The following is a 25,592-nucleotide window of genomic DNA, read 5'->3' on the forward strand; positions in this document are numbered from 1 at the left end:
CTAAGTAAAAATGACCAGCTTGTCCATAGTTCTATTTCATCTTATTCTCTGGGACTGAGGTTAACTGTAGGGAGTAGGTTTAGCACTGTTTTAGTATTTTCAATTATCTGCAGTAACTGGATGTGTTTATAACAAGTTTATCTTTATAAAGTTCTTTATAGTTATGAAGCATTTTATATTCTATGTATTATTTGAGCCTTATCATACTCCTTGTATTATCCTGATTTTGCAGATTAAATTCTATTCAGCAAACTTTAAGCACTTGTAAGTCCCGTACATTGTGCTAGGCAGTGGAGGAAGATACCAAACTTAAATAAACACAGTCCTTGCACTTGTGGAGCTCACAATTTAGCAGGCACACATCAAATAGAGGTACAAAGTGCTGTGTGAAGTCCACAGTGGTAAAGACTGAAGTAAGCATTCATAGAAATTATTTTAATTTGACTTTACAGCATAGGTTGGATTTAAACAAGAAAAGATCCATGGAGAATGCTGTCTGGGTGGGGGTGTTGAATTGTCCAGCTTAACTGGAGTACTGAAGAAGTGTGTAGATAAAAAGGAGTATGAGATAAGGCAAGGGAGATAAAAGATTTAGAAGACCTTGAATACCAAGCTGAGGTGTTCAATCTATATTTGGTAGAAAATCATTCAATGGCTTTGTGTAGGTATCATTGGTATAGCTAGATGAGCGACTGAGAAAGCACTTGCTTTGCAGTCTGCAAAGGGGATATAAATAGAAAAGTTAAGACAGTCCCTTGCACTCAAGGATATGAGAGTTTGGGTGAAAATGCTATTAGAATAATCACCAAGGAGAGTGGGTAATGAAACCTTGGGATTAACAAACTGACAAGACTGGATATAAGAGGTGGGAGGGGGAAAAGTTAAAGATAACCCCAAAGTTTGAAACATGAGAACCTGGGTAAATGGCAGTGTCACTGACTTAAATTTTCAAACCTTAAGTCAGGAGGAATAGGTTTACAAGGTGAAGGCATTATTTTAATGATGCATAATGTGAAGTTAGTACTGAAACCTAGTATTTCTGTATTGCAGGCCAGTGCTCTTTCTACATCAGACAACATATAAGCATGGTATTCACAAAACCATTCGTTCACTAAAAGACATAAGTCAAGTAGGTATGGTACACAATGTCATGTGATAAATAGGAGTGAAGGTGTAGAGCTTCCAGAGGCCTTTGAAATTTAATTCAATCTCACTTTATAAGCAGGAAAACTGGCCTGAAAGGGTGAAGTGATTTGCTTAATGTAACAGCATTAATAGTGGATCCTAGATTTAGAACACAGATCTCCTGAGAACCCACGGCCTTTTTCCTTTATACATCATAGCCAGAATGGCACTATGTTTAGATTGCTTAGCTTTTAAAGAAGATTATTATTATTATTTTGCCTCTTCCATTAAACTTTAAGATTAGGTGACCAGGAAGAGAAAAAAAATGGAGGTATTTGAAGTTGATTGTGAGGGGGAGGGGCCATAAAGGATGAGGCTTGTGCTTATCAGGAGCAAGAATTGCCATGGACCCTGTGTCCTGTACCGGAAACATTTATTAAGCGCCTACCTTGAGCTCGGTGCTATGCTAAACTCTGGTGATAGAAATAAGAGGCAAAAATAGCTTCTGAAAGGAGCTTACATTTTAGTGGGGGAGACTACATGAAAACAATTATGTATGCAGGACAAATTTGAGATAATCAATGGAGAGAAGGCACAAAGGTTAAGGAAGACTGGGAAAGGCTCCTTGGACCAGGAGGGAGAAAGTTCCAGACATGGGAGCAGCCACTGTGACAACTTCAGAAATTGGGAGACTGGAGTGTCTTATGTAAGAAGGAGGGCAGTGTCACTGATTGTAGAGTACTTGGAGGTGGGAGATGGGGTGTAAAGGTATTAAGTGATGTACCCAACGTCTTTTAACTGCATGAATATAGATCCTAAATTGGAATCCAGGTCTAATCCGGATTCATTACTTTTTTCCCTTTATGCTTCACAGCCATTTTTTTTTGTGCCTGCCCCATTAAACTTAAAAAATTAGGTAACTGAACAGAAAAATTTCATGGGGGGGCGGAGGCATAAGATGTAATTAAACTGGAAAGTTAGGAAGGGGCCAGATAATGAAGGCCTTTGAATACAAAAAGGGCGATTTTGTTTTTGATTCAGAAGGTGATAAGGAGCCACAACAGGTTGTTGTGGGAATGGCGGTGACATGTTAGACCTCCGATTTAGAGAGATGATGCAGGGAAGGCAAGCAGAAAAATTCCTCCCCACCCCGGTAAAAACAAACATCACAAAAAACCCTCGCTTGGTATTCCTCCATTCCTGTGGGTCAGACCCAGCAGCATCACCACCACAACCCGTTTTCTCTGCGAAGATCGCTCACGTCCCAGCGTCCCGGAGACGTACTCAAGCTCCCGGAAGTAGCGCAAAAGGAATGGAGAGGGGGGCGGAAGTGGCGTCACACCGCTCCTCCCGAGGCTCTAGGTGATCCTGTGGTTCTCTCCCGGCCAAGGAGCCGCCCTGGGAGAGAGCTGAGGCTTCGCCGTACGTGAACTCTCTCCTTCGAATGGTACCCGCGGAGTGGACATGACTGGGAAGAAATCCTCGCGGGAGAAGCGGCGCAAACGCGGCCGGTCGGAGACCACGATGTCCACGGCGCCTATGCCGGCGGGAGGAGAGAGACGGAAGCGGAGAAGCATGGACTCTACGAGTCTCCCTCTTCCCCAGCCACAGGTGGGGCGGCCCATCTCCCCAACCCCCTCCTCCTAACCCTCTTCTCCAGCCGCGGCGCTCTGTGACGTCACAAGGAGCCAGCGGGAATCCGGGCCTGGACCCGGGGCTTACTCTGGTAACCTGCGCTCCTGGCACTTCTTTCTCTCTAACACTTTCCCAGCTGTCCTCCCCGCTTTTCTCTATCTTTCCCCTGTTCCCCTTGGAGGAGTGAAGTAGCCTTCCTGGGCACTTGTCACAGTCTTCATCTTCACACACTGTAAAGATTAGAAATTCTCTCTCTCCCCTACCCTGTACTAGCTTACACATTCCACACCCAGTTACTTAATAGGGATATAGTCTCAGAGCTATAAACCCCCTTGGAGGTCATCTTCGTCTCTTTTCTGATGAGGAAACTGAGACCTCCCCTTTCCCGAGTCTAATGACTTGCCCAATGTCACACAGGCAGGAAGCAACAAATTTAGGATTTGAACCCAAGTTCTGAGCCTGTTCTTTCAACCATACTACCCCTTCTTATACTTAGGTGTTTTGTGCGTTCTCCAGGGTCATCCTTAGCTCAACCTCCTGCACTTCATCTTTAGTCTAAACATTGTTTACTTCAGAAATTCTCTGTGCTACTCACCATTATTGGGGAACAAAATTTGGATAGACTATTGATATTAGGACTAATCTAGGTGATACTGGATAGAGCAAGGATGAGTTTAAATCCAATCTCAGACACTAGATGTGTCACCCAGGGCAAGTCACTTAACCCTATTTTCTTAAGTTTACTCATCTTTAATATGAGCTGGAGAAGGAAATGGCAAACCACCCCATAATCTTGGCTAAGAAAATCCCAAATGGGGTCAGGAAGAGTCGGACACGGAAAAACAAGGAGCCTTTGTACCTTTTTCTATTAATAGTGTTAAAATGTAGAGATGAAACTTAGTAGTAAACAATACCAGAAGAGGTGTTTGACGTCTATTGCCTAGAAACTCATTGCACATCTATTGATTCATATTCAGATATATAGTTACTTCTTACTTCTGAGGATCTTAGCCTTTTAATAAATTGACATTTTACAAAACATAAGTCTTAAGGAGTCTAGAGGAATTGTTTATATGTTCTCCATAGAGCTTAGTACTATGAGTACCATGAAATAGTATCACATGCTTTCAGTTCAGTATTGGTTCATGTTTTAGTTCAGTTGCTACTACTGAATGACAGAATAGCCACAATGAAATTTCATCAAGAATCATAGAACTGGAAAGGATGTTAGAGGTCATCTTCACCTCCCTCATTTTACAAAGGGTAAATCACTTAGTCTTTCTGTGCATCAGTTTCCTATATTGTAAAATAGGGCCTTGAACTAGAAGCCCTTTCAAGTCTAAATCTAGGATTCTAAGAACTGAATCAGTAGGCATTATGAAACTGTTAAAAGAGAACAAAACCAGGACATCGAGGTAGTCTCAGAAGTCGAGCAGTATTTTATTTGGGTTCAGATGTATGGCCAGTTTTTTAGCCAGTATACGAGGTAAGTATATAAAGGTGTTAAGCCTCTCTTTGTATTCCCAGTGCCAAACATTTTAGTGCTTCCTAAGCATTTATTAAATTGAATTGTTGGATTATTTTGTTTGAAATTGCTTTCTTTAGGATAATCAGTTTAGAATGAATTTTAAAAAAGCATTTATTAAGGACTTACCTATGCACTAAACGTGGCTAAGCACTGAGGATACAAATACCTGCTTTCTCTAAGTCGGAGAAACTATGGGGAGTTGTGGCCAAGGAAGGATTATATTGGTTTGGAGAATTACTGGGGTGGTAAGTGGAACTTTGGGAGAGTGGATTGACACCATTTTTCTAGGAGCAATGGCAGATTCATTCGATTATGGTTCCAGGAGTGAAGGAGGTGGAGGAGAGTGGTAAACTTGTATGAGATTGCCTGAAAACACAGTGAATCTTGTCTAGAGCAGATCCTAGATGTAGTCTAGAGGGAAAAAAAATACTCTTTAAAAAAATTATTCTTTGAATTACTATATTTAATGAAGTATGGTTTTCTCTTATACTGAGTACACACGTCCCTTTTCTTTCTCCAGGTTAACATCCCAGGCTGAACCAGTTCATCTCTACAAAAACCCCTACTCTCAAACTTCTTATGCCTTTCTTCTTGCCTGTCACACGTTGCCAAAGGTGTATATGTCTGATAGATATATCTATCATCCATCTCTTCTTATTCATGCTGTGCTGAAAGGAGTTGGAAGAAATCACTTACCTCCACTACAAATTCATGTTATGACAATAATAGCTAACATTTATATATTTTTAAGGATTGCAAACCTTTTTACAAACATGGTCTTATTTTATCCACACTGCAACCTTGGGAGGTTGGTGCTGTTATTATCTTCATTTTATAGATGAAGAAACTGAGGCAAACAGGCTCAGTGACTTATTCAGGGTCATATATCTAGTAAATGTAGTATAATTTAAACTCAGGTCTTGTGCCTTCACTACAGCAAGATTCTCCCTAATCAGATTTGCTATCCCACACTCTAATGGTGATTGTTATAAGCCTTTTTTTGTCTCTCCATATAAGTGTTACATGGCATCTGCCTCTGCCCCCCCCCCCCCAAATAGAGGCCTTGCAACCAGAACTCTTCTTACCTCATAATATTCAGATGTCTTCTCCCACTCTCTGTCTTCACTCTTTTCTCCTTGCCTAGGCCAACCATTCTACATGCACCCTTGATTACTTTCTCTTCTTTCTTCTACAATAGATTGGCCCTACTACCCTACTCTCTGATCTTCATTCTTAACCTATCAACTGATTCCTTCCCTGATTGATGCCCATGCCTTCTCCATCCTTCAGAAATTCTTACTTGATCTTGCCATAATTATTGTCCTATATCTCTTTTCCCCTTCTCAGCTAAATTTCTTGAGAAAGACATGAACTTCCATTTCTTTTCTTCTTATTCTCTTCAAAACCTTCTGCCATCTGGCATTCCACTGAAACTACTCTAAAATTACCAGTGATTTCTAAATTGCCAAGACTAATGTTCTTTTCTCAAATCCTCATCCTTGACTTATCTGTAGTGTTTGATCCTCTTAATCACCTTTTCCTCCTGGATTTTCTCCTCTGTAGATTTCTTTGACACTGAAATCCCGGTTCTTTTGTCTGTCTGACTGTTCCTTCTTAGTCTTCTTTTTTTGGAATTTCATCTATATTATTCTCACTAACTGTAAGTGTCCTTCAGACTTCTGTCCTGTTCCTCTTCTATCTCTGTACTTTCTCACTTGATAATTTCATTTCCTCCTTTAGGTTCCTTTATCATCTCTTTACAGATCATTCTCAGATCTATTTCCAGCTTTAAACTCTCTCCTGAGCTCCATTCCTGTATCACTACTTGCCTTTTGGATTACATGTCCCATAGGCATCTCAAACTCAACAAGTCCAAAATAGAATTCATCTTAACCTCTAGATCCTCCCCTCTTCTGAACTTTTCCTGTTTCTATCAGGAGCACTCTGATCCTTCCAGTTACCCAAACCTACAAGCTAGCTCTCGTTCTCAACTCCTCACTCTCACTGTCACATATCTAGTCAGCTGCCAGATGGTATTATTTGGTGGCACAATGGATAAAGGACTGACCTGAGTTCGGGAAAACCTGAGTTCAAATCCCACTTCAGACACTTACTAGCTGTGTAAAATGGGGATAATAGTATCTACTTTTCAGGGTTGTTCTGGGGACCAAATAAGGTAATAACTGTAAAGCACTTAGTGCACTACCTGGCACATTGTTGTTGTTCTTCAGTCATTTTAGTTGTGTCCGATTCTTCGTGACCTAATTTGGGGTTTTCTTGGCACAGATATTGGCATTTCCTTCTCCAGCTCATTTTGCAGATGAGGAAACTGAGGCAAACAGGGTCAAGTGACTTGCCCAGAGTCACACAGCTAATAAGTATTTGAAGCCAGATTTTAACTCGGGAGGATGACTCTTCCTGACTCTGACCCAGCACTCTATCCACTGAGCCACCTACTTGCCCTTGGCACATGTAAGTGCTAGATAAATGTTAGCTCTTTTTCTCTTCTTCTCCTTCCTCCTACCTCCTCAGTTTTGAATGTGTACCCTTCTCTTCACTCACACATGTACCACCCTAGTTCAGGTTCTCATCACCTCTTGTTTGGCCCATTGCAATAATCTAATTGGGCTTCCTATCTTGTCTCTCTTCTCCAATCCATCCTCCACTCAGCTGTGAAAGTGATTTTCCTAAAGTGTAGATCTGGCATGTTAATTTCTACAATTACCTTAATGTTCTGTTTTATCCAGGATAAAATTTAAAATGCTCCAGTATTTAAAGTCTTAAACAACTTGACTCCTTACCTTGCGAGTTTTTTTACATTCTGCTGTCTTTATGAATTCTGTGTCCAACCTCTCTGTCCAAGTCTGGTCTACTTGCTGTTCCTTGAATGTGATATTTCCATCTGCATGTCTTTGTAGTGGCTATTCCCATGCCTGAAATGCTTTGCCTCCTTCTCACCTTTGTCTTAGTGTCCCTGGCCTCCCTCAAGATGAGCTTAAATTCTACATTGTTCAGCAGGCCTTTTTCCCATCTGTCTTCCTCCCTAAGACTTCCATGTACTCTGTGTGTGTATACATATATACATACATGTATGCATATGTATATTATATTTTGCACATGCCTATTTTTCTGCATAATTTCAGTGTGAGCTTCTTGAGCACAGGGAGCAATTTTGCTTTTCTGTATGTTTGTTGGCTAATTAACTATCATAGTAATTACCTTCTTTGAATTTTTCTCATTCAAGTGGGAGACTTACATGTAATTATGATGATAAGGCACATCTTTAATTTTTTTTTAATCCATTTAATTTTTTTTAATCCAGACTTGTGATTTTATAACTATAGAGATCTCTTGGTCAGGAACACCCTCTTTGATATGATATTAAAGCATATCAACCATTTGTACCTTACCTAAATCTTTTTGATTTCAGGAAATGAAATGTCCATTGCCATCTGTGGAAACAGAGAAAGAGAAAGAAGTAGAGGAGCCTAGTGATATTGAAGAAGGTGGATTGGACCTCACTGTATCACTGAAACCAGTTAGCTTCTACATAGCAGATAAAAAAGAAATGCTTCAGCAGTGTTTCTATGTCATAGGAGAGAAGAAATTGCAGAAGATGCTTCCTGATGTCTTAAAGGTGCTGAAATATATACTTTGTCAGACTCAGAGTACACATGGATTGAATAAGCCTCTTGTTTTGAAAAAGTAAAAATCCTAATTTTATGTCCTTTTCCAGGAAGGGATGGAGAGATACTGTTCTTGTCAGAATTGTGAGACCTTCTCTTACCCTGTTAAGAGTTTTTTCTTCAGTAGGGCTCTTGAGGTTGGACAAGATTAATCTTTCTGAGAAAAGATTTTTAAAACAACTGCATTTAGATGTTTTGTTATGTGAAAATGGTTGTTTGAGGATGAGAGCTTTTACTATGTATATCTCAGACATCTGTAGAACCTTTAGTATATAAAATAATTATTCAGAATGTAAATGCTAGTGTAAATAACCTAAAATTGGGCATGGAATACGGTGTACCCTGTACCATATTTTAAGAAATCAATACCTTTATGTAATTTGTTAATTAAGGATTGAGATGTACAGATACCATTATTTCCATTTTAGCATGTTTTGGAAAATACTAACATTTTTTTCATATATCACTTCTGTATTTGCAAAAATTTCCACACAGAATTTCACATTTTTATGAAAAATACAAAATATTGAATTATAAACCCTTTTGAGGGAAAAGATTACGTAGTATGATTCTTAGCCTGTCTTTGCCAGATTATGACAGTAATAATAGAGTTATGTAACTTTGGGCTCTAGAAATGCTACTTACTTACTGTGTAATGAAGACAATTTCTTTGTGCTTGTTCTTTTGCAAAAATGGAGATAATCTGTCTCTTAAGTGATGTTATAAAGCTAACTATGAATCTCTACAGACTTAGCAAAAGAAAGGTATTTTATAAATGTACAATGGTGTTATTTTGAGGAATTGAGAACCAGAATTATAATCCTTTCAAGTAAAGGGAGATAGTTGTACTTCAAAGAAAAGTAGGAAATTTACCAAGAAGAAAAAAATTTTGTTGCTGAATATAGATAAAAATTCATAATAAATGATAGTGTTAGATTCAGATTTTATAGGCTATAGGAGGGACAATAACCTTAACATAATTTTTAACTTAGTAATGATATTTCTTAAATGAAAAAAAAAAGCACATAGACTAAATATTGTAAGTTAATTGTAAATCTGTAATCCAAGGAAGTTAACTGCCCCCTAGGTTCATAATTGATTCCTGTAATTTGAAATAGTATGTATAATTTTAAACTTTTTTTTTTGGTCTACCAAAGAGAACTCAAAGTCCAGTTTTATAAAAGGTTATTCAAGAGTCATCATATAAAAAAGCTTTGTACTTACTATTAAGACCTGGATTTGAGTCACAATTTGGTCAAGCTGTGTTACATTGAGCACTATGGAGGCAGTGTTTTAGTAGAAAGAGAATTATTAGATTTGGGGTCAGAGAATATGGGCTCACATTTTACCTTTGCTGCTTACTACTTGTTTTAATTTTGGGCAAGTCCTTTCTCTGCTCTGGGTCTCTGTTTTGTCATTTGTAAAATTAGGAGGGATGATTAGACTGGATTTCTTTAGTTCCTTTTTACCTCTGAATCCTATAAACCTAAGTTTCTTAACTTCTTTAAGACTCTGTTTCTTCTGCAAAATGGGATTAACAGCATTTATCATCTCACAGGAAAGTGTTTAGTAAGCTAAAGCAATATATAAATGTGAGTTATTGTTGTTATTATTTTCATCATCTTACATAGCTGTGGGGAATCAGTTAAGCCTGAGTAGGCAAAAGATTTATACTTAAAACGTATTATAGCTGATCTTCACCTCTAAATTTCATTAATTTGCATTTCACTAATTTGGAATTTGATAATTCCAGTTCGATTCCAAATGAAAAAAGTGGTTGCCGAATAAATGAATATAAAGGAAATTCTGATTATACCAAAGTACATATACATTGCCATTCACATCATTTTAAATCATCACCTTAATTTATATTCAGTTTTTATTTAAAAAATTTTTATGACAAAATTTAAATACATTAACAAACACGAACATTTTAATATGCAAAAAACAGAAAAGAGAAATGTATGTGAAACTCAGAATTTCTGTTACATAGGTTTTAAAGAATGTATGTAAAATTTAACACAGTAGTAAAGCTTGCCTGCTTTTCTGTGTCCTGTTCTGAACTTCCTCTTCTCCTGTTTATTTGTTCAATGTTTTGTTGATGCTTTTTTTTTTGTGTGTAACTATTGTTACCCACCAACTTCCTCTTTCCTTCTAGTCCCTTCATATAGAACCTGTCTCGTTACAATGTATTCAAGTAAAGCAAGTCAAGACATTGGCTGTATCTGAGAATTATATCATTTTGCACCCCAGACCTTCACCTCTCTGCCAAGAGGTGGGAAGCTTGCTTCATTAATAACCTTCTGAAATCATGATTGGTCACTGCATTGAATAGAACTCTGAAGTCTTTCAGAGTTTCTTTCCCTTATATCATTGTGGTCCTTGTTCTGATTCTGATCACTTCACTCGACATGAATTTACATAAGTTTCCCTAGGTTTTTCTGAATACATCATATTTGTTATTTGGTTCAATAATACCCTAGTAAAACCGTAATCTGTAATTTGTTCAGCCATTCTTTGTTTGATGGGCAGCACCCTTGTGTTTCCAATTCTTTGCTACAACCAAAAAATGCTACTGTACATATGTGTGTATGTAAATATATGTATGTATGTAAATATATAAAATATGTATCTTTTTACTTATGGGCCTTTCCCTCTCAGGTGGCTATATATATTAAAATACTTGCAAGGTTCTGAATCTATCTTGATTTATTCATGTACTTTAAAATAATGAAAATTGTATTTGTTTAAAAATGTTTGAGTGGCTTTACCCAGAATTTCCATGATGTAAAAAGGTAGTTCTGGAGGAAATAGAGATACTATATTTTTTCTTGAGAAGCTATTGATGTTCATTTCCATTCTAGAACCAAGTTTAATCTCCTTTTTTCGTTGATGGAGTGAATGTTGAAACATTTATGAGATGGATTATGTAAATACAGGAAGGATCTTGGATGTCTTGAGACCTCATAGTATGGGAACCTCCTCTACCAACATGTATCACAAACCATTTCTGACTTAGATAAGTCCTATGGAGTTTCTGAGGCATATAGAGGTTAAGTGACTTAGTTAAGGTCCCGCAGCTAGTTACTAATTGTCAGACTTGGAATATGAACTCAGGTCTTTCTGATTTCAAGTCCAGATCTTTAACCATTATGCCACACTTTCTTTATCAGGTGGCTTGCCTGTTGTACATAGGGTTAATATTGAATGTATTGTAAATACATTTAATGTTGAATGTATCTTAATACTTACTCTTTTTCAGTTTGTTCTGTTACAGTAAATGAAGTTTTATACTTAAATGTCCTCTTGAGAAGATGTATCTGATTTTCACTATCTAGTTAACACTTTTCAGATACTTTTTTCAGGTTTTGTGATAAAAAGTAGCTTATGTAAACCTCTTCAAGGACTTTTAGTCAGTGATTTAGCTAACCAGTCGTTTATTTTATTAGTTTTCAAGAGTATATTGGAAGTATTAATGTATATTTGTTTGTCATTTTCCTTAGAACTGTTCAATAGACGAAATAAAAAAGCTCTGCCAGGAACAGTTAGAACTTCTATCAGAAAAAAAGCTCTTGAAGATTCTTGAGGGTAAGACTGCATATATCTTTATTAAGTATAACTTACTATTACTTAGTTTGATATGAAACACACTTATTTCATATTCACTTTATTACCTTTGATTTCAAGATGAGGTAAGTTTTAATACGCTTTCTTCTCCACGATAAAATATCAGTTATGGAGAAGACCTTTTGAGATTCAGTTTTTTTTCTTTCAAATTATGTACATGTAAAATAGACTATAATTTATATAAAAATGAAAAATTAATTTAATATAAAAATTCTCTCTGATATACTTAATCAAAATGTCTCAGAAAAAAAAGCACCTGTTGAGAAGTTAGAAATTTGACTCACCTTCATTAGCCTGGTACACCATGGAAAAATTATTTAACTTGAAGTTAGAATATCAGGGTCTTGGCTCTGCTGCTCACTATCTGTGTGCTCCTGGGCAAGTCCTTTAACTTCTATTAGCCTCAGGCTACCCATCTCTAAAATTGGTATTGATGCTACTTGCACTATCCAGCTTGGAAGGTTGTTGTGAACACAGTTCTTTATAAGCTCTGAAGAGTTATGTGAATGTGAGTTGCTACACTTAATAACCTATTACCTTGCTTTTAGTTATTTCATAAAATTGTATAATTATATATCCCCTGTAATTTCTGTTATAATTGGTGACCTCGTCACTTAATGGTGGTATCAAAATAATCCTTGCATTTTTTACTATTACTTGTATACCCACCTACGTAACATTACCTTATTTGATCAAGTAATTAACCATATACTCCTGACCTTCCATCTTTTATGCTTTAAGTTTTATTTTGTCTGGAACTAAATTCATTATTGTAAGAAACTCACTGAGGAAAATCCTTCTAACAGTGCCAACTTATAGTGTTAGAAAATTTCCTAGAGCAATAAGAGATTACGTGACTTGCCCAGTATCACACAATCTTTATGTGTGAGAAGTAGGACCTGTACCCAGATCTTTGTGACTCTAAGCCAGCTTTTCATTGGCCTTTCATTTCTAAGAATCATCCCCTTAATCTCTTCTTTTTCATTCAAAAAAATCCTTCTTGGAAGTGTGTGGCAGTTTTCATGTTAGCCTTATTGGTCAAAAAAGAAAGAAATAGATACTGAATTTCTAGAGATAATAACTTAATCAGGATAAAAATAATTCTTTTGAATACCACAATTGAGTCAGTACTCAAATATGTCTGGATGTGTGCTTTCACACACAGGAATTAAGAGCTTAAAAAAAGATAACTAATTTGTTAATAAGAAATAAAATATAGACTTTTCAGGAGTAATAACTTTAAAATAAATTTTCAACAACTGGAAAGTTCTTCGGTCTAGGTGCCCTCACCTCTTTAAAAAAAGATAACACCTAGGTATGTAAAATAAAGTCAATGGAATGTAGGCACAAAATTTCATGTAAATTTCATTTACTAAGGTGAGAATGGGATCGACTCTGATACGGAAGAAGAGGCAGATGATGGATCTAAGATGGGATCAGAATCAGTCAGTCAGTGAGTGAAAAAAAATCATTTTGAGTTATTTGTATTGCTTAATGTGAGTCTTACCTTTAGTATATAATTCTTGATCTGTAGCAGGTAATTTATTTCATTAATGTGAGAGAATTTATTGGCTTTTTGGCTTAATCCTTATATTGATCTTTCCTGAATGTGTGAAGAACAGTGTCAGCAGCTGTGGCTATCTAACCACAGTGCTTTCAACTTCTTACCATTTTTAATGGATTGTACTATTGCCTTTTTCTCCTCCTATAATGTGAGCTTAATTTTGAAAGAGCAAAGTTTGGTACTGATGTTGGTTGACATTGTGTAGCCTAATTGTTATTCAAGTTGTAAATCAAAATTGAACGTGAATGAGATTATCACATGTCATTCTTGTCCATTTATATATAGAATTTCTTTCATCTTAAATTCATTTTTAAATGTTCTGAAATTGATCCTTATAAGTATAACTTAAAAAAACACTCAACTATTTTGATCTTATGATACTTTGTCTCCTAAGCATATTATGTTAAAAATGCATGCTACCAAAGTATATCATACCAGGCTACCTCTATAAAGTTAGAATTCTTAGACATTAGTCTTGTGGAAAAACAGGTACCTTCACTGGAATGAAATCAGACACACTTAGTATTTCCTTTTTGGGGGTTAGGTCTCTTACCTTGATGACAATCAATGTAAAAAATAGATTAAAGAAGGAGTAGCTAGTTGGCATGGTGGATGGAGCACTGGCCCTAGAGTCAGGAGAACCTGAGTTCAAATCTGGCCTCAGACACTTAGTAGATTTGTGACCCTGGCAAGTCACTTAACTTTGGCCTAAAAAAGAAGAAAGAAAGAAAAATAGATTAAAGAACAGTTTAACTATCAAGATTTTAACTATAGAGTCATAATAGAATTTTGAAGTTTTGGAACTGGAATAGAAAGTGGAAAATAATGTAATTCTGCCCCCTTCTTTTTAGGAGGAAACCAGCCTAGAAAAAGAGAAAGTGATTTTTCCTAAAATCATATAACTATTTAATGGCAGAACCCTGGTCTCTTGACTATTTCATAGTGAACTTTCTGGTACACCAAATTGCCTCAGAGATTTCAAATAAAAAACCCTCTATTTATCCCTGTAAGTACTCATAGTTTATCCTCAGAATCAGTTTTTAGCTGGTGAAGGAGCTACAGGTGGTTCTAAAGTGTAAGTGATTAATAAATAATGAAATGTTTATTAGGTTCAGTGTTCATGATAGCCTAAAATACATAACAGTGTAATCACAGTATATATGAGAAGTACTGACTGGCAGGCAACGTATTACTGTTAGTCACCGTATTTATCATCTTCAAGACCTTTTTGCTGTATAATTATGATTCATAGAATTGTAAATATGTTAGATGTGAAATAATAAAAAAGTGGATTGTATCTAAAATGGACATTTTATAATTCCCAAAGCTTAAGAAATTCTGAATTATTTTTTAATAATGCTCTTTGCTTTCCACCAGTAAGAGCAGATCTACCTTATGTTGTTATGTTAAATTACAAGATAAAGTTCATTTTCAGTTATGCTGAAGTTAAGAACTTTTACAGTAGACTATACATATAACCTTATGATATGAATTACCAAATAATAAAAATAATCATTATTGTATTTAAAATATTTCTTTCCTATGAAGCATAATTTCCTGTCATTAAAGAAATACTTAAGAGTTGTTGCACTTTTTACAACTCTCACTTAAAACTTGAAGTGGGATAGTGTATGAGCCTTGGAGTAAGGAGATCCTGGTTTGGATCCTGGATTTGGTACATACTGTAGGCAAGGCTTCACACCTCAGATTCAGGTCATAGTTTTAGAGCTACTTTCACCTTGTCTAGTTTCCCTCAAATGTAAAATGAAGGCTAGGCCTATTTGTATTACTTTTCTCACAGGGGAGTTATAAGAAAATTACTTTGTAAACCTTAAAATGTTACATAAATATTAATTATTACTCATATATTTTCCCAGAAGTCTTATGAATCTGATGAGAGGGCTTTAAACCAGAAATCTAGGGGAAGGAAAAAAAGTCCCCACATGTGTTTACTAAGCTAGATACCTAATGATTGATTATCAGGCACTGCTTAGGAAGGTTATCAGTAGAGATGACCAGTAATTTACAAGAAATTGTCTAACTAAAGAGAGTTTGATATAAACAAGGAAACTCCTCAGACTTAGATACACAAATACAATAAAATATGAATACTAAGATAAATTAAGATGCAGCTATGGGTAAAAAGCTTTGGAGTTAGAAATCAGTCACTCAGCAGGCATTTCCTAAGAGCTTACTATGTGCTAGAGACTGTGCTAAATGCTGGGTAAGACAAAAAATGAAACGGTCCTTACCCTTTGTGCTGTAAGGGGAGACAAAGAGTGTGTGTGTGTGTGTGTGTGTGTGTGTGTGTGTGTGTGTGTGTGTACATATGCCCAGAGGAGGGAGGGAGAATGTTACTAGTTGGGATCAGGAAATGCATCCTGAAGGAGGTGTAGCTTGAAGTGCATCTTGAAGGAAGTGAGGGTTTCTTTGAGGCACAGGTAATAAGGGTGTATATTCCAGGAATGGGTGCCTGCCAACATGGTCAGACAATACTGTATATGAAGGAGGATGGATTGTGAAGGGTTTTAAAAGTCAAACCAGAGAACTCTATTTTTTATACTAGATATCATAAGATAAACTAGATGATAATAATATTAAATAAACTGGGGTTAATTATGTAAGGGAGCAACATAGTCAAATCTGACCATAAGGAAAGTTATTTTGACTTATGTGTGGAACATAGAGAAGGGAGAGGCTCAAGGCAGGGAAACCAATTAGGCCATTGTAGTAGTCTAGGTAAAAAATGATAAGGGGCCATGATAAGTAGTGGAGAGAAGGTGTTGTATGAAAGAAGTGTTGTAGAGACAGGAAATGATGAAGAGTAACTACGTTATGGTCCTTCCTCTGGTATTGATTGAGTGACCCTAGAAACGTCACTTAAATTTCTCACGTTCTAGGTATTTCTCTAAGACTGTACTTAATGAGTAGGTACTGATATCATTTGTAGAGGGAGTTTCCTCACTTGGAGTTCCATATACTAATGAAATCATAGATCTGCCCCCAAAAAATCTAAAATTAAGACTTTTATACCAGGAAATAATTTTGAACACAATAAATGGGTGACACATGATTATAATATGACTATGGAAGAGTATACCCAGTTCAAAAGGATTCATATGGAAAACAAGGGCAGTAAATGACCATTGGACTATGATTATGATTTTGGACTACCTGACTTTTGAAGTCCCTCCCAGTTCTAGACCTGTGATCCTGTGATCATAAGGTATACCTCTGTGAAGAGATCCTTAAAATACTGAGAAAGAAGTATGAAAGTGTGATATGCATTTGAGTTAGGACTAATGGACGTAAAAGCAGAAAGAGTATTGTTGCGGGAATACACTGCAGTTCTTGGGGCTAGGAAATACACAGGGCCTTTAGGAAACAGCTTGCAAACCTTTCATTGAGGAAGGATATAGTACTAATTGGGGTTTTCAACTATTTGAACATCTCCTTGAGTTTATTTGTCAAAAGGAGAACACCTGAGAAATTCTTTACCTAATGTCAGTTACCATCAAAAAGTCCAGAAAAACTTGAGAGGTCCCACAGGACTGGAAACAGGCAAAAGTCACAATTTTTGAGAAAAGAAAAGAGGGCAAAGTCTTTAAACCTAGTAGAATTCTAGAGTACATTATTAAAAAGATGTCATGCAAGCATTTAGAAGGGGAAGTGAAGAGCCAGCATTATCATGAACAGGTTATGTCAGACTAAACTTATTTCCTTTATTGAAGGGCTTAAGTATATGGATATGCTTTTCCTTTCAGCAAAGCCTTTGACAATCTTTTGCTAGCCTAGTGGACCAAAAAGATGGAGAAAGATGAGTTAGTTGATAATACAGGTTAGTTGGATTCAGAAGTAGTCTGATTGGACACAAAGAGGAGTAGTCAAAGGTGTGATGCCAGTTTGAAGGCAGTGGTCTAGTGGAATTCTTGGGCATCTATGCTAGGCCTTGTGTTGTGGAACATTTTTATCACTGACTTGGATACACTTGTAAAAGGCATGATTGTCAAATTTGCAGATGATACAAAACTCATAGGGATGGCTAACAGATAATGTTGAAAGGAATTTAGAATTTCAGAAGATCTCAGTAGCCTAGAATAATGGGTCAATTCTAATAAGATCAAATTCATTTGAAATTTGTCCAAGTTTTACAGAACAAATCCTTTTTTTAAGGGGATTTGTTCTGTGAAGTTTGGATTCAATCAAAGGGCCACACCCAAGGACCTAGAGGGCCACAGGTGGCCTGGAGGCCTCAGGTTCCCGACCCCTGTGTTAAACTCGACAAAACTAAAACATCTAATTGTCTTTCCTCTCCAAACCATCTGCTTCCAAATTTTAATTTTGTTGAAGGCAACATCTAATCTAACAGGTTCACAAACCATGCATTGTTGTAGTTTCTTCTTTCTCTCTTACCCCACATCAGTCAGTTAACAAAGTTCACCATTTCTACCACCAACAGCCGCTGTTTACTCATGTAACTGCCATTTTAGTTCAGTCATAACCTGCAATAATATAGTCTTCCCGCATCAAGATTCTTGTTTTTCCAGTCTATCCTACATACTGTTGCCTGAGGAATTTGTGTTAAGACCTGATATGATCATGTGAACTCCCTTATTCAGTCAACTCCAGGGGCTTCCTGTTGTTTCTATGATAACATTTAAGCTTCTCTTTTGCTTTTGAAGCCCTGTGTAGTCTTGCTCCCAATCTCATTGGACATCATTCTCCCTCCCACACTTAGCAGTCCAGGCAAATTGGCCTCTGTTGTTTACATGGAATACTCTTATCTCCTGTCTCTGCTTTTATATTGGCTATTCCATTTGTCTGGAATATACTCTCCTTACCTCTGCCTATAAAGTCCCTCTTTTCCTTTAAGATAGAGTTCAGGCATTATCTTCTACATGAATCTTTTCCTGATCTCTGCAACTATTAGCACTCTCCCTCCTAAACCACCTTGAATTTAACTACTTTGTATTTCTTCATTTTTATATTTATATGTACATTAGAATACAAGGTCCTCATGAGTGAGTATTATTTTATTGGATCTCCAGGCCTAGCATAGTGCCCGGCACATAGTAGGTGCTTAATAAATACTTGTTGATTGACTGCTTTCACAAGGTCATAATTAGTGTCAGAGCTGAGATTTGAGCTCAATTTCTCTGATTCTAAATCCACCCTTTTTGCTGTTCTGTATGAAAAGTCATCAGTATAGTATGGCTTCCCAAAAAGCTGATGTAATCTTAGGCTTCATTAAGAAAGGCATAGTATATTGGATTAGAGTAGTGGTAACTCTAGTGTCTGCCAGGGTCTATCATAGGATCATAGATCTGTTGCTGGAAGAGACCTTACATGTCATCTAGTCCAACCTCCTCATTTTGTAAATGAGAAATCAGGCCAAAGAGAAGAAACATCTTGCCCAGAGTCATATGAGTAATTAAGTGTCAGAGCCAGAATTTGAGCTCAGGTCTGTAATTCAGAATTCATTCTACCTCTATAAGTCATGGGTTTAATTCTGTGTACTGCCTTTTAGGAAGGACATTGATTACTGGAGAAGAGGGCATTTAGGATAGCCTTGAATTTGTGCTATTCTAGTATTTGATTTACTTGGTCCGAGAAGTAAGGTGTAATGGGTGGTATTTTCAGAGATGTAAACTAAATATAAGAAAAAAATTTTCTAACAATTAGAGTAGTCACAAAGTGGAATGGGTGACTCAGAAGGTTCCTGGAGTTTTTCAGGTTGCATCTGGATGACCACTTGTCTAGTATGTTGTAGAGGGGATTTTTCCCATTTTTTTTTATATACATATATATATATATGTATATATACATGTGTGTGTATATATATGTATATGTATATATATACATGTATATGTATGTATATATATTTCACAACTTTTAATTAAAATTCTTTTAAACACAACAGTGTTTCTTTTTTCTAGGTCATAAAATCTTAAGGGAATAGGTATATGTCACTTTTAGAATCCTTGTCTAGTTCATAGTATTGCATTTTATAAATTTGGGTATTATGTAGGGATCAAATACTAAATCCACAGATGTGTAGTGAGTGAATGTAGGTAGCTCAATCCAGAGCTTATGCTACTTTTTTTTTTATTCTACTACAGGTTTTTCTGCTAGCTACCTGTGATCATAGACATGTCACTTAACCTTCTCTGGGTTTCAGTTTCTTCACCCACAAAATTGGTAGTTGTGTAGGCGTCAGTGATCTGATTTCTTTAATATCCAAAAGCAGATATAAAACTTGTAAGCATTTAAAGCGTGTTATACCCTGCCCTTTTCTGCCTTTCCAGTCTTCCTCTCCCTTCCACTTTGAACTCTGAAATCCAGTGACATTGACTTCGTTGTTGTTCAGTTGTTTTCAGTCCTGTCTGACTCTTTATGACCCCATTTGAGATTTTCTTGACAAAGATACTGGAGTGATTTGCCATTTCCTTCTCCATCTCATTTTACAGATAAGGAAACTGAGGCGAACAGGACTAAGTGACTTGCTAGTAAGTGTCTGAGGCTGGATTTGAACTCAGGAAGATGAGTCTTCTTGATTTCATGCACAGCACTCTATCTGTTATACTATGTACCTCCCCTCGACACTGAATTTGCTGTTCCTCAAATAAAACAAATCATGTCCTCGTAACTTGGGGAAAAAAAGGAAGATTGAAATTTTCCGCATAGTATTTCTGCAGTTACAGCAAAGCTTCAAAAAGAAATAATAGTACAGTATGAACTCTAGATGTGCTGGAGATAAATTTTATTTTAAAAACCATTGTGTTCCCATCCGGCAGAACGTTAGACATAGTGGGCCAGAAGAAGTAAGCTCACTCAACACAAGCCCAGACTTTTAGTAAATAATGCAAATGTCCAGTGATGAGGAAAATCACTTCTCTTGAGTCTGTATAGCAATGAATGTCAAGACATTCACCAGAAAAACAAACCTGGGCAGTGATAAATAAAAGATTCCTTCCTTCTCTATCAGATTAAATTAAATTAGTAATAAGCAAAAATTCAAATGCAGATCACAGGTTATAGAAAAACAATTAGTACTACTAGGAGACTGTCAGAAATCATCAAGGTCATGTGTTTATAGCAATTCTAACAAAACCAATCTTAATTTTTAAATAATATTTAGAACCATATAATAGTAATTACTCATTTTTTTAGTGATGATAGATTCAGTCTGCCATTCAGTCAACTTTTATATCAGCAGAATCCTGATATATATTATGATATGAGATATTAAGTATATCATTAATTCTTGGCTTTTCACAGTGGAGAGCCCCTTTTTAACATCAAAAAATTTCACAAACTCTGTGATAAATATTAGAATTGGTTCCAGCGAATACACAGTGGCAAAATGCTACTTTGAATTTAGTAATGCTTTTTAAGTGAATTTGTATTTTATTAATTATAATAAAATAATAATTATGTTTGGGAAATAATTACAGAAAGAAGTTATATTTAATTAGTTATTATACTGAGTTGTGCTCCATATTTTGTTATAAGACCCTCTAATACAGAGGTGTCAAACATGCAGCCTGCAACACTCATTGAGGGTGGCATGAACAAGATTACTATAAAATTGGGAAATATTTATAAAATAAATAAAAATGTGGTAAAACATTACCTCTTAAAACTTAAGTATGTGACCTGCAGGGATCTTTATGTATGCATTAGTGACCTTGGTTTTTATTTGAATTTGATGCTACTGTTCTAGTACATGGATAGTTTAATTTTGTCTTTGTATTACCAGTGCCTGTTAAATAGAAGTAGGCACTTAATAAATGTTTGTTGAATTGAACTGGAACTGAAGGTACATCAAAATGATACTGGTTGGTGCCCATGATTCTATTATACAAGGATTAACAGGAATATTATATGACAAAAGCAGCAATCACATTTTCTAGTTTATTATTCATTTCTAAATAATATTGGATTTTTTCCTAATTTTTTTTTATCTTGTACAATATGTAATATATAGATACGGATTTCATATTTTACAAAAGAGGCAAGGGATTAAATTTCTGATTCTTTGGATCAGGTGATTTCAAAAATTATTTTTGTGTGAGTAAATATATACCTGGGCCATTTTGCGTATCTTTTTAACTCAGCTGCAAGCATATGACTTCTCTTTGTTTTTCATACATGAAGATTAACATAGACTAAGTTACTGACATGAAAAAAAAGTCTAGATTTAAAAAAAAAAACAAAATGCAAGTCAGCACACTTTTTAATGAGACCTCAAAGTACATGACTCTCAGTGTGACTAGTATTTTTTTTATATCACAGATCTTCATTGCTATCAGACACATCTTTGGAACATTGGTAAATATAGGAAGAAAGGGGTAAAAATGGTATCAGCTAGTAAAATTTTGGAGGCTTGCCAAAGTTAGAGATGTTAAAATAATTTTTTTTTTTGTACTTTCAAATGTTAGGGACAACAGACAAAATCTTGGGGCTGTGGCAATTGGCTGAGATAGATATTACGAGTCCATATCTGTTTATCTCTCACTTCTTTATAGATATTTTCCATCATTAATTTTTCCTAATGTACTAATTGTTTTAAAAATATTCTTTGTTAATTATTTTCTGCATGTAAAATTCTAATTTCTGACCTGAAGTTATTCCTAATTGTGTCTTCTCAGAGTTTTATTTATCTTTTCAAGTGCTTTATCATTTGAGGTGCTTTTGAGGTTCTGAGATCTCCTTAGAAAGGTGAGGGGGACAGACAATCTGTAGGTTTCTGTTTTTCAGCAGGTACTATTAGTTCACTTTCCTTCGTGTTATAATATTTACTCATAGTACTTTGGTTTCACTCATTTTCTCTTTAGTATTTGAGATCATCTCTGCTTTTTTTTCCTCTTGATATCTTTGATGTTTTTGGTCTTTTTCTTCTATTTTCTGTCACACTCTGACTCCTCTTATTGTACATTTATGTTTAGTATTTCCACTTTTCTACATTTTTTGGTAAAGTCTTTAAATCTTATTACTTAGTCAGTTTTTGTAAAGGTGTCATGTTGAGCTAAGAGGTACATAAATTCTTTTCTAATCTTGTTTAATTATTTGAAATCTGTCATCTCCAGTTTTTTGTTCTGTTCAAGACCTTAACTTCTGTTTTGTTTATTTTAGTTAGATTTATCTGGCTCTGAAGGGGCTACATTAAGTCCCCCCATTTTTATGGATTGTAGTTTTTACTCCATATTACTTCCTCCAGTTTGACTAAATTTCCTTTAATCATTTAGAAGCTATGCTGTTGTATAGTATAAAGTATTGATTATCTATGGTACCTGTAAGCATAATGTAGTTAATTACTCTGCTAATTAATCTTTTTATTTTATCTATATTTATTGTAGCCTTATCTGAAGTGATTGCTACCTCTGCTTTTTTTTTCGTTCACCTGAAGCATCATAGATTTTGCTCTAGCCCCTCATTTTAGCTCTTTGTGAATCTTAGTTTCATGTGTGTTTTTTGTAAGCAGTATATTGTTGGATTCTGCCTTCTTATCCATTCTGTATTCTTCCATTTTATGAGTTCATCCCTTTCATATTCACAGGTATGATCATTAATTGTGTATTTCCTTCCATCTTGCCCCCTTGCCCTTTTTTCTCTTTTGTTCTACCTGCCTCTTCAAATAAGGTGGTAGAAGAGAGTGAGTTTACTTGTCGTTTGTGATTCTGTAAGTGAAACAACTGGTTTCCTCTCTGTTGCAGTTCTTCTCTTGCCCTTACCCTATACCTGATCCCAGATTTTTATTTTCTTTCATTCCTTTTAATCCTCCCTTTACATTACTTCCTCTAGCATTTGAGTTTATTTTGCTTATGACTATCCTTTAACTATCCTGGCTTTTCTCTTTGACATCTCTATGCCCCTTTCTTGTCCTTGTCCCCTTCTACTTTTCTTTTGAGTTTTATTTATTTCCATATAGAAATCTTTGAATAATTGTGTTCAGTTTTCTTTTATCTCATTTAGATGAAAGTGTGGTTCATGGGATGCCTGTTTCCCCTACCCCTTCTTCTTTGATTACATATTTTTCATTCTATGTACTTTTAATATGCAGTAGTGATTTCTCTCCCCTTCCACCTTTCTTACCCATTAGAGTCTTCTCTCTTTTCTATATTGATATTCTCCTAAGACCATTAAAACAGAATAGAACCACCCACAGATCCTCTGTCATTTTAACCTTTTTCTATGAAAGATATTAGAGTTGTAAGAAAACATTTGTTTATTATTCCCTGTTAACACATAAAGAATTCTTCCCCACGTGTTCTCTTTCAATTAAATATATATACTTTTTTGTGCTTCTCTTAGAGCTTGTGTTTCTATTTCTACTGAAAGTCTGCATTTCTTCCTTCCACATCATGGAGATTAAGGGTGTGGTACCCCTGGAAATCTGGATCTGGAAAATCCGAATAAAATTTTTTGACCCTCCCTTCATACCAGAGAAGAAATCTAATTTTTTCTTTTTCTTTTGTGGGGTGTTTACAGTACCTTATTGTAAATTTTGGGTTAAGTATTTGGAACTAGGCTCTGTGTCATCTGTTGGCCTTCGTGTGTTGTCTGCAGCTTCTGCAAAACTCCCCAAAAATTCCCATGTAATTTCTTATGCCAACCTGCAGCATATTGAAACTGTGATAGGGGAAGTCGTGGTGGGGATAGTCGAAATATGGAAGGGATAACTGTACTCAGTTCTGACAGATTGATGGTACAGTGGATAGAGCATTGGACCTGGAGTTAGGAAGATATGAGTTCAAATCTGCCCTCAGGTAGTTTACTACTTTTGTGACTCCATGCAAGTCACTTAATCTCTGTTTGCCCCAGTTTCCTCAGCTGTGAAATGGGAATAATTATAGTACCTATCTCCCAACGTTGTTGAGGATCAAATAACTTAACATTTGTGTAGTGCTTACAGTGCCTTTGCATAGTAATTAATAAGTCCTCCCTTCCTTCCTTCCCCTCCACTTTCCTTCCCTCTGTTTTATAAACACTTTGTAACATTTTGTTTGTAAACATTTATTTCTCACTTTTTGAAAGATCATATTCTAAGCTCTCCCTTTTAGAGTAGTAGCCTCAGAGTCTTATGTGATCTCCCTTATGGCTCCTTGGTACTTGAACTTTTTCTTTCTGGCTGCTTGTAATATTTTTTTCTTTGGCCTGTAAGCTCTGGATTTTGGCTATGACATTCCTGGGAGTTTTTGTTTTGGGGTTTCTTTCTGGGGTTGACTAGTGGATTCTTCGTATTTTAACTTTGCTATCTGTTTCTAAGAGTTCCAGGCAGTTTTCATTTATAATTTCTTGAAATATCGTATCCAGACTTAAAAAAAACTTTAATTTTTAGAATCCTTTTTCAAGCAGTCTGATAATTCTTAGATTATCTCTCCTTGACCTGTTTTCCAGGTCAGTTTTTGATATAGTATTTTTTAGATTTTCCTCTTTTTTCCTGATCTTTTTGTTTTGTTTTAATATTTCTCGTCTTATTGAGTCATTTTCTTTCTGGCACATACTAATTTTCAGGCCATTCAGTTTTTGAGTGAAGTTTTCTACAGTCTATTCTAAGGTGTCGATTTTCCTTACTATTCTTTTCTCCCTAGTTTTTCCATTCTGTATCTCTTGTTTCATTTCTTCCAGGTACTCCTGCAGTCCCTGTGGCCAGGACATTTTTTTCTCCGAGGCTTTACCTGGACTTCTTGTGGGGTCGCTATCCTCTTCGGGTTTTAGCCACTGGGCATCTCTCAAACCAAGGTATTTCCTCATGGTTTTTAGAGTTTTCCTTGGTTGCTCATCTCATCCACCCATTATCTAGAATGTGGGGATTGGGGAGGAGTTGTTCTTGAGTCATGCTGTGGGGCTTAATAGTGCAGGCAGGGCCTTCCTGGTCCTGAGCATAGTGGACCATAATAGGTCTTTCCTTCAAGGAGTTCTGAGATTTTTCTGGTGTTGGGCTCTGTCTGAGGACTCCCTTTTGTCACAGGGCTCCAAGACCCTTCCATGCTGTAAGCTCTGCCTTGTATCTTTTCCTCAAATTACTGGGGGCTACTACTTCCATTCTAAATTACCATCTAATTTTTCAGGGCTTATTAGGGCTTGATTTTGCCTGGGTCCTCTGTCTGGCAGCTGGGTTCAGGCTACTAGTGCCATGTTTAACCCTGTCTGGAACACCTTGATTCTCCTCTTTGCTTGGGCTACGCTCGTGTTCTTTTTGGCTCAGGTAGAGTACTGGGATGGACTTAACTCAGGATATCCTGAAGTTGGTCTTCTCATTAGGTATCTAGCTTAGGAGAGGGACTTTACGTGTTCTGAGTAGGTGCTACATGGCATTCTCTGCCTGATTGGCCTTGGGGACTGCCAGGCTTATTGTGGACTTAATCAAGTCTTTTGGTTTTACCTCTTAGGTTTTTCGTAACCCATGGTATTTCTTTACTCT

The 25,592-nt window shown here is 36.2% G+C and overlaps 1 protein-coding gene across 2 annotated transcripts in view; it reads left to right on the forward strand.

The window, feature by feature from the left end:
- Positions 1-2,457: 2,457 nt before the first annotated feature.
- Positions 2,458-25,592, forward strand: part of CAAP1 (caspase activity and apoptosis inhibitor 1) — a 59,653-nt gene continuing 36,518 nt past the window's right edge. The window contains exons 1-5 of one of the 2 annotated variants that reach the window (XM_027839725.1): positions 2,458-2,736; positions 7,719-7,925; positions 11,478-11,562; positions 12,979-13,054; positions 24,797-24,910. In XM_027839725.1, coding sequence (XP_027695526.1) covers positions 2,590-2,736; positions 7,719-7,925; positions 11,478-11,562; positions 12,979-13,054; positions 24,797-24,910 — 629 coding nt within the window. In that variant the 5' untranslated portion in view covers positions 2,458-2,589. The remainder of the gene's footprint in view (positions 2,737-7,718; positions 7,926-11,477; positions 11,563-12,978; positions 13,055-24,796; positions 24,911-25,592) is intronic. The other variant, XM_027839726.1, reaches the window with a different exon arrangement.

The sequence above is a fragment of the Vombatus ursinus genome, unplaced genomic scaffold (genome assembly GCF_900497805.2).
Source record: "Vombatus ursinus unplaced genomic scaffold, bare-nosed wombat genome assembly UNPS02014832.1, whole genome shotgun sequence".
In the NCBI taxonomy this organism is placed as follows: Eukaryota; Metazoa; Chordata; class Mammalia; order Diprotodontia; family Vombatidae; genus Vombatus; species Vombatus ursinus.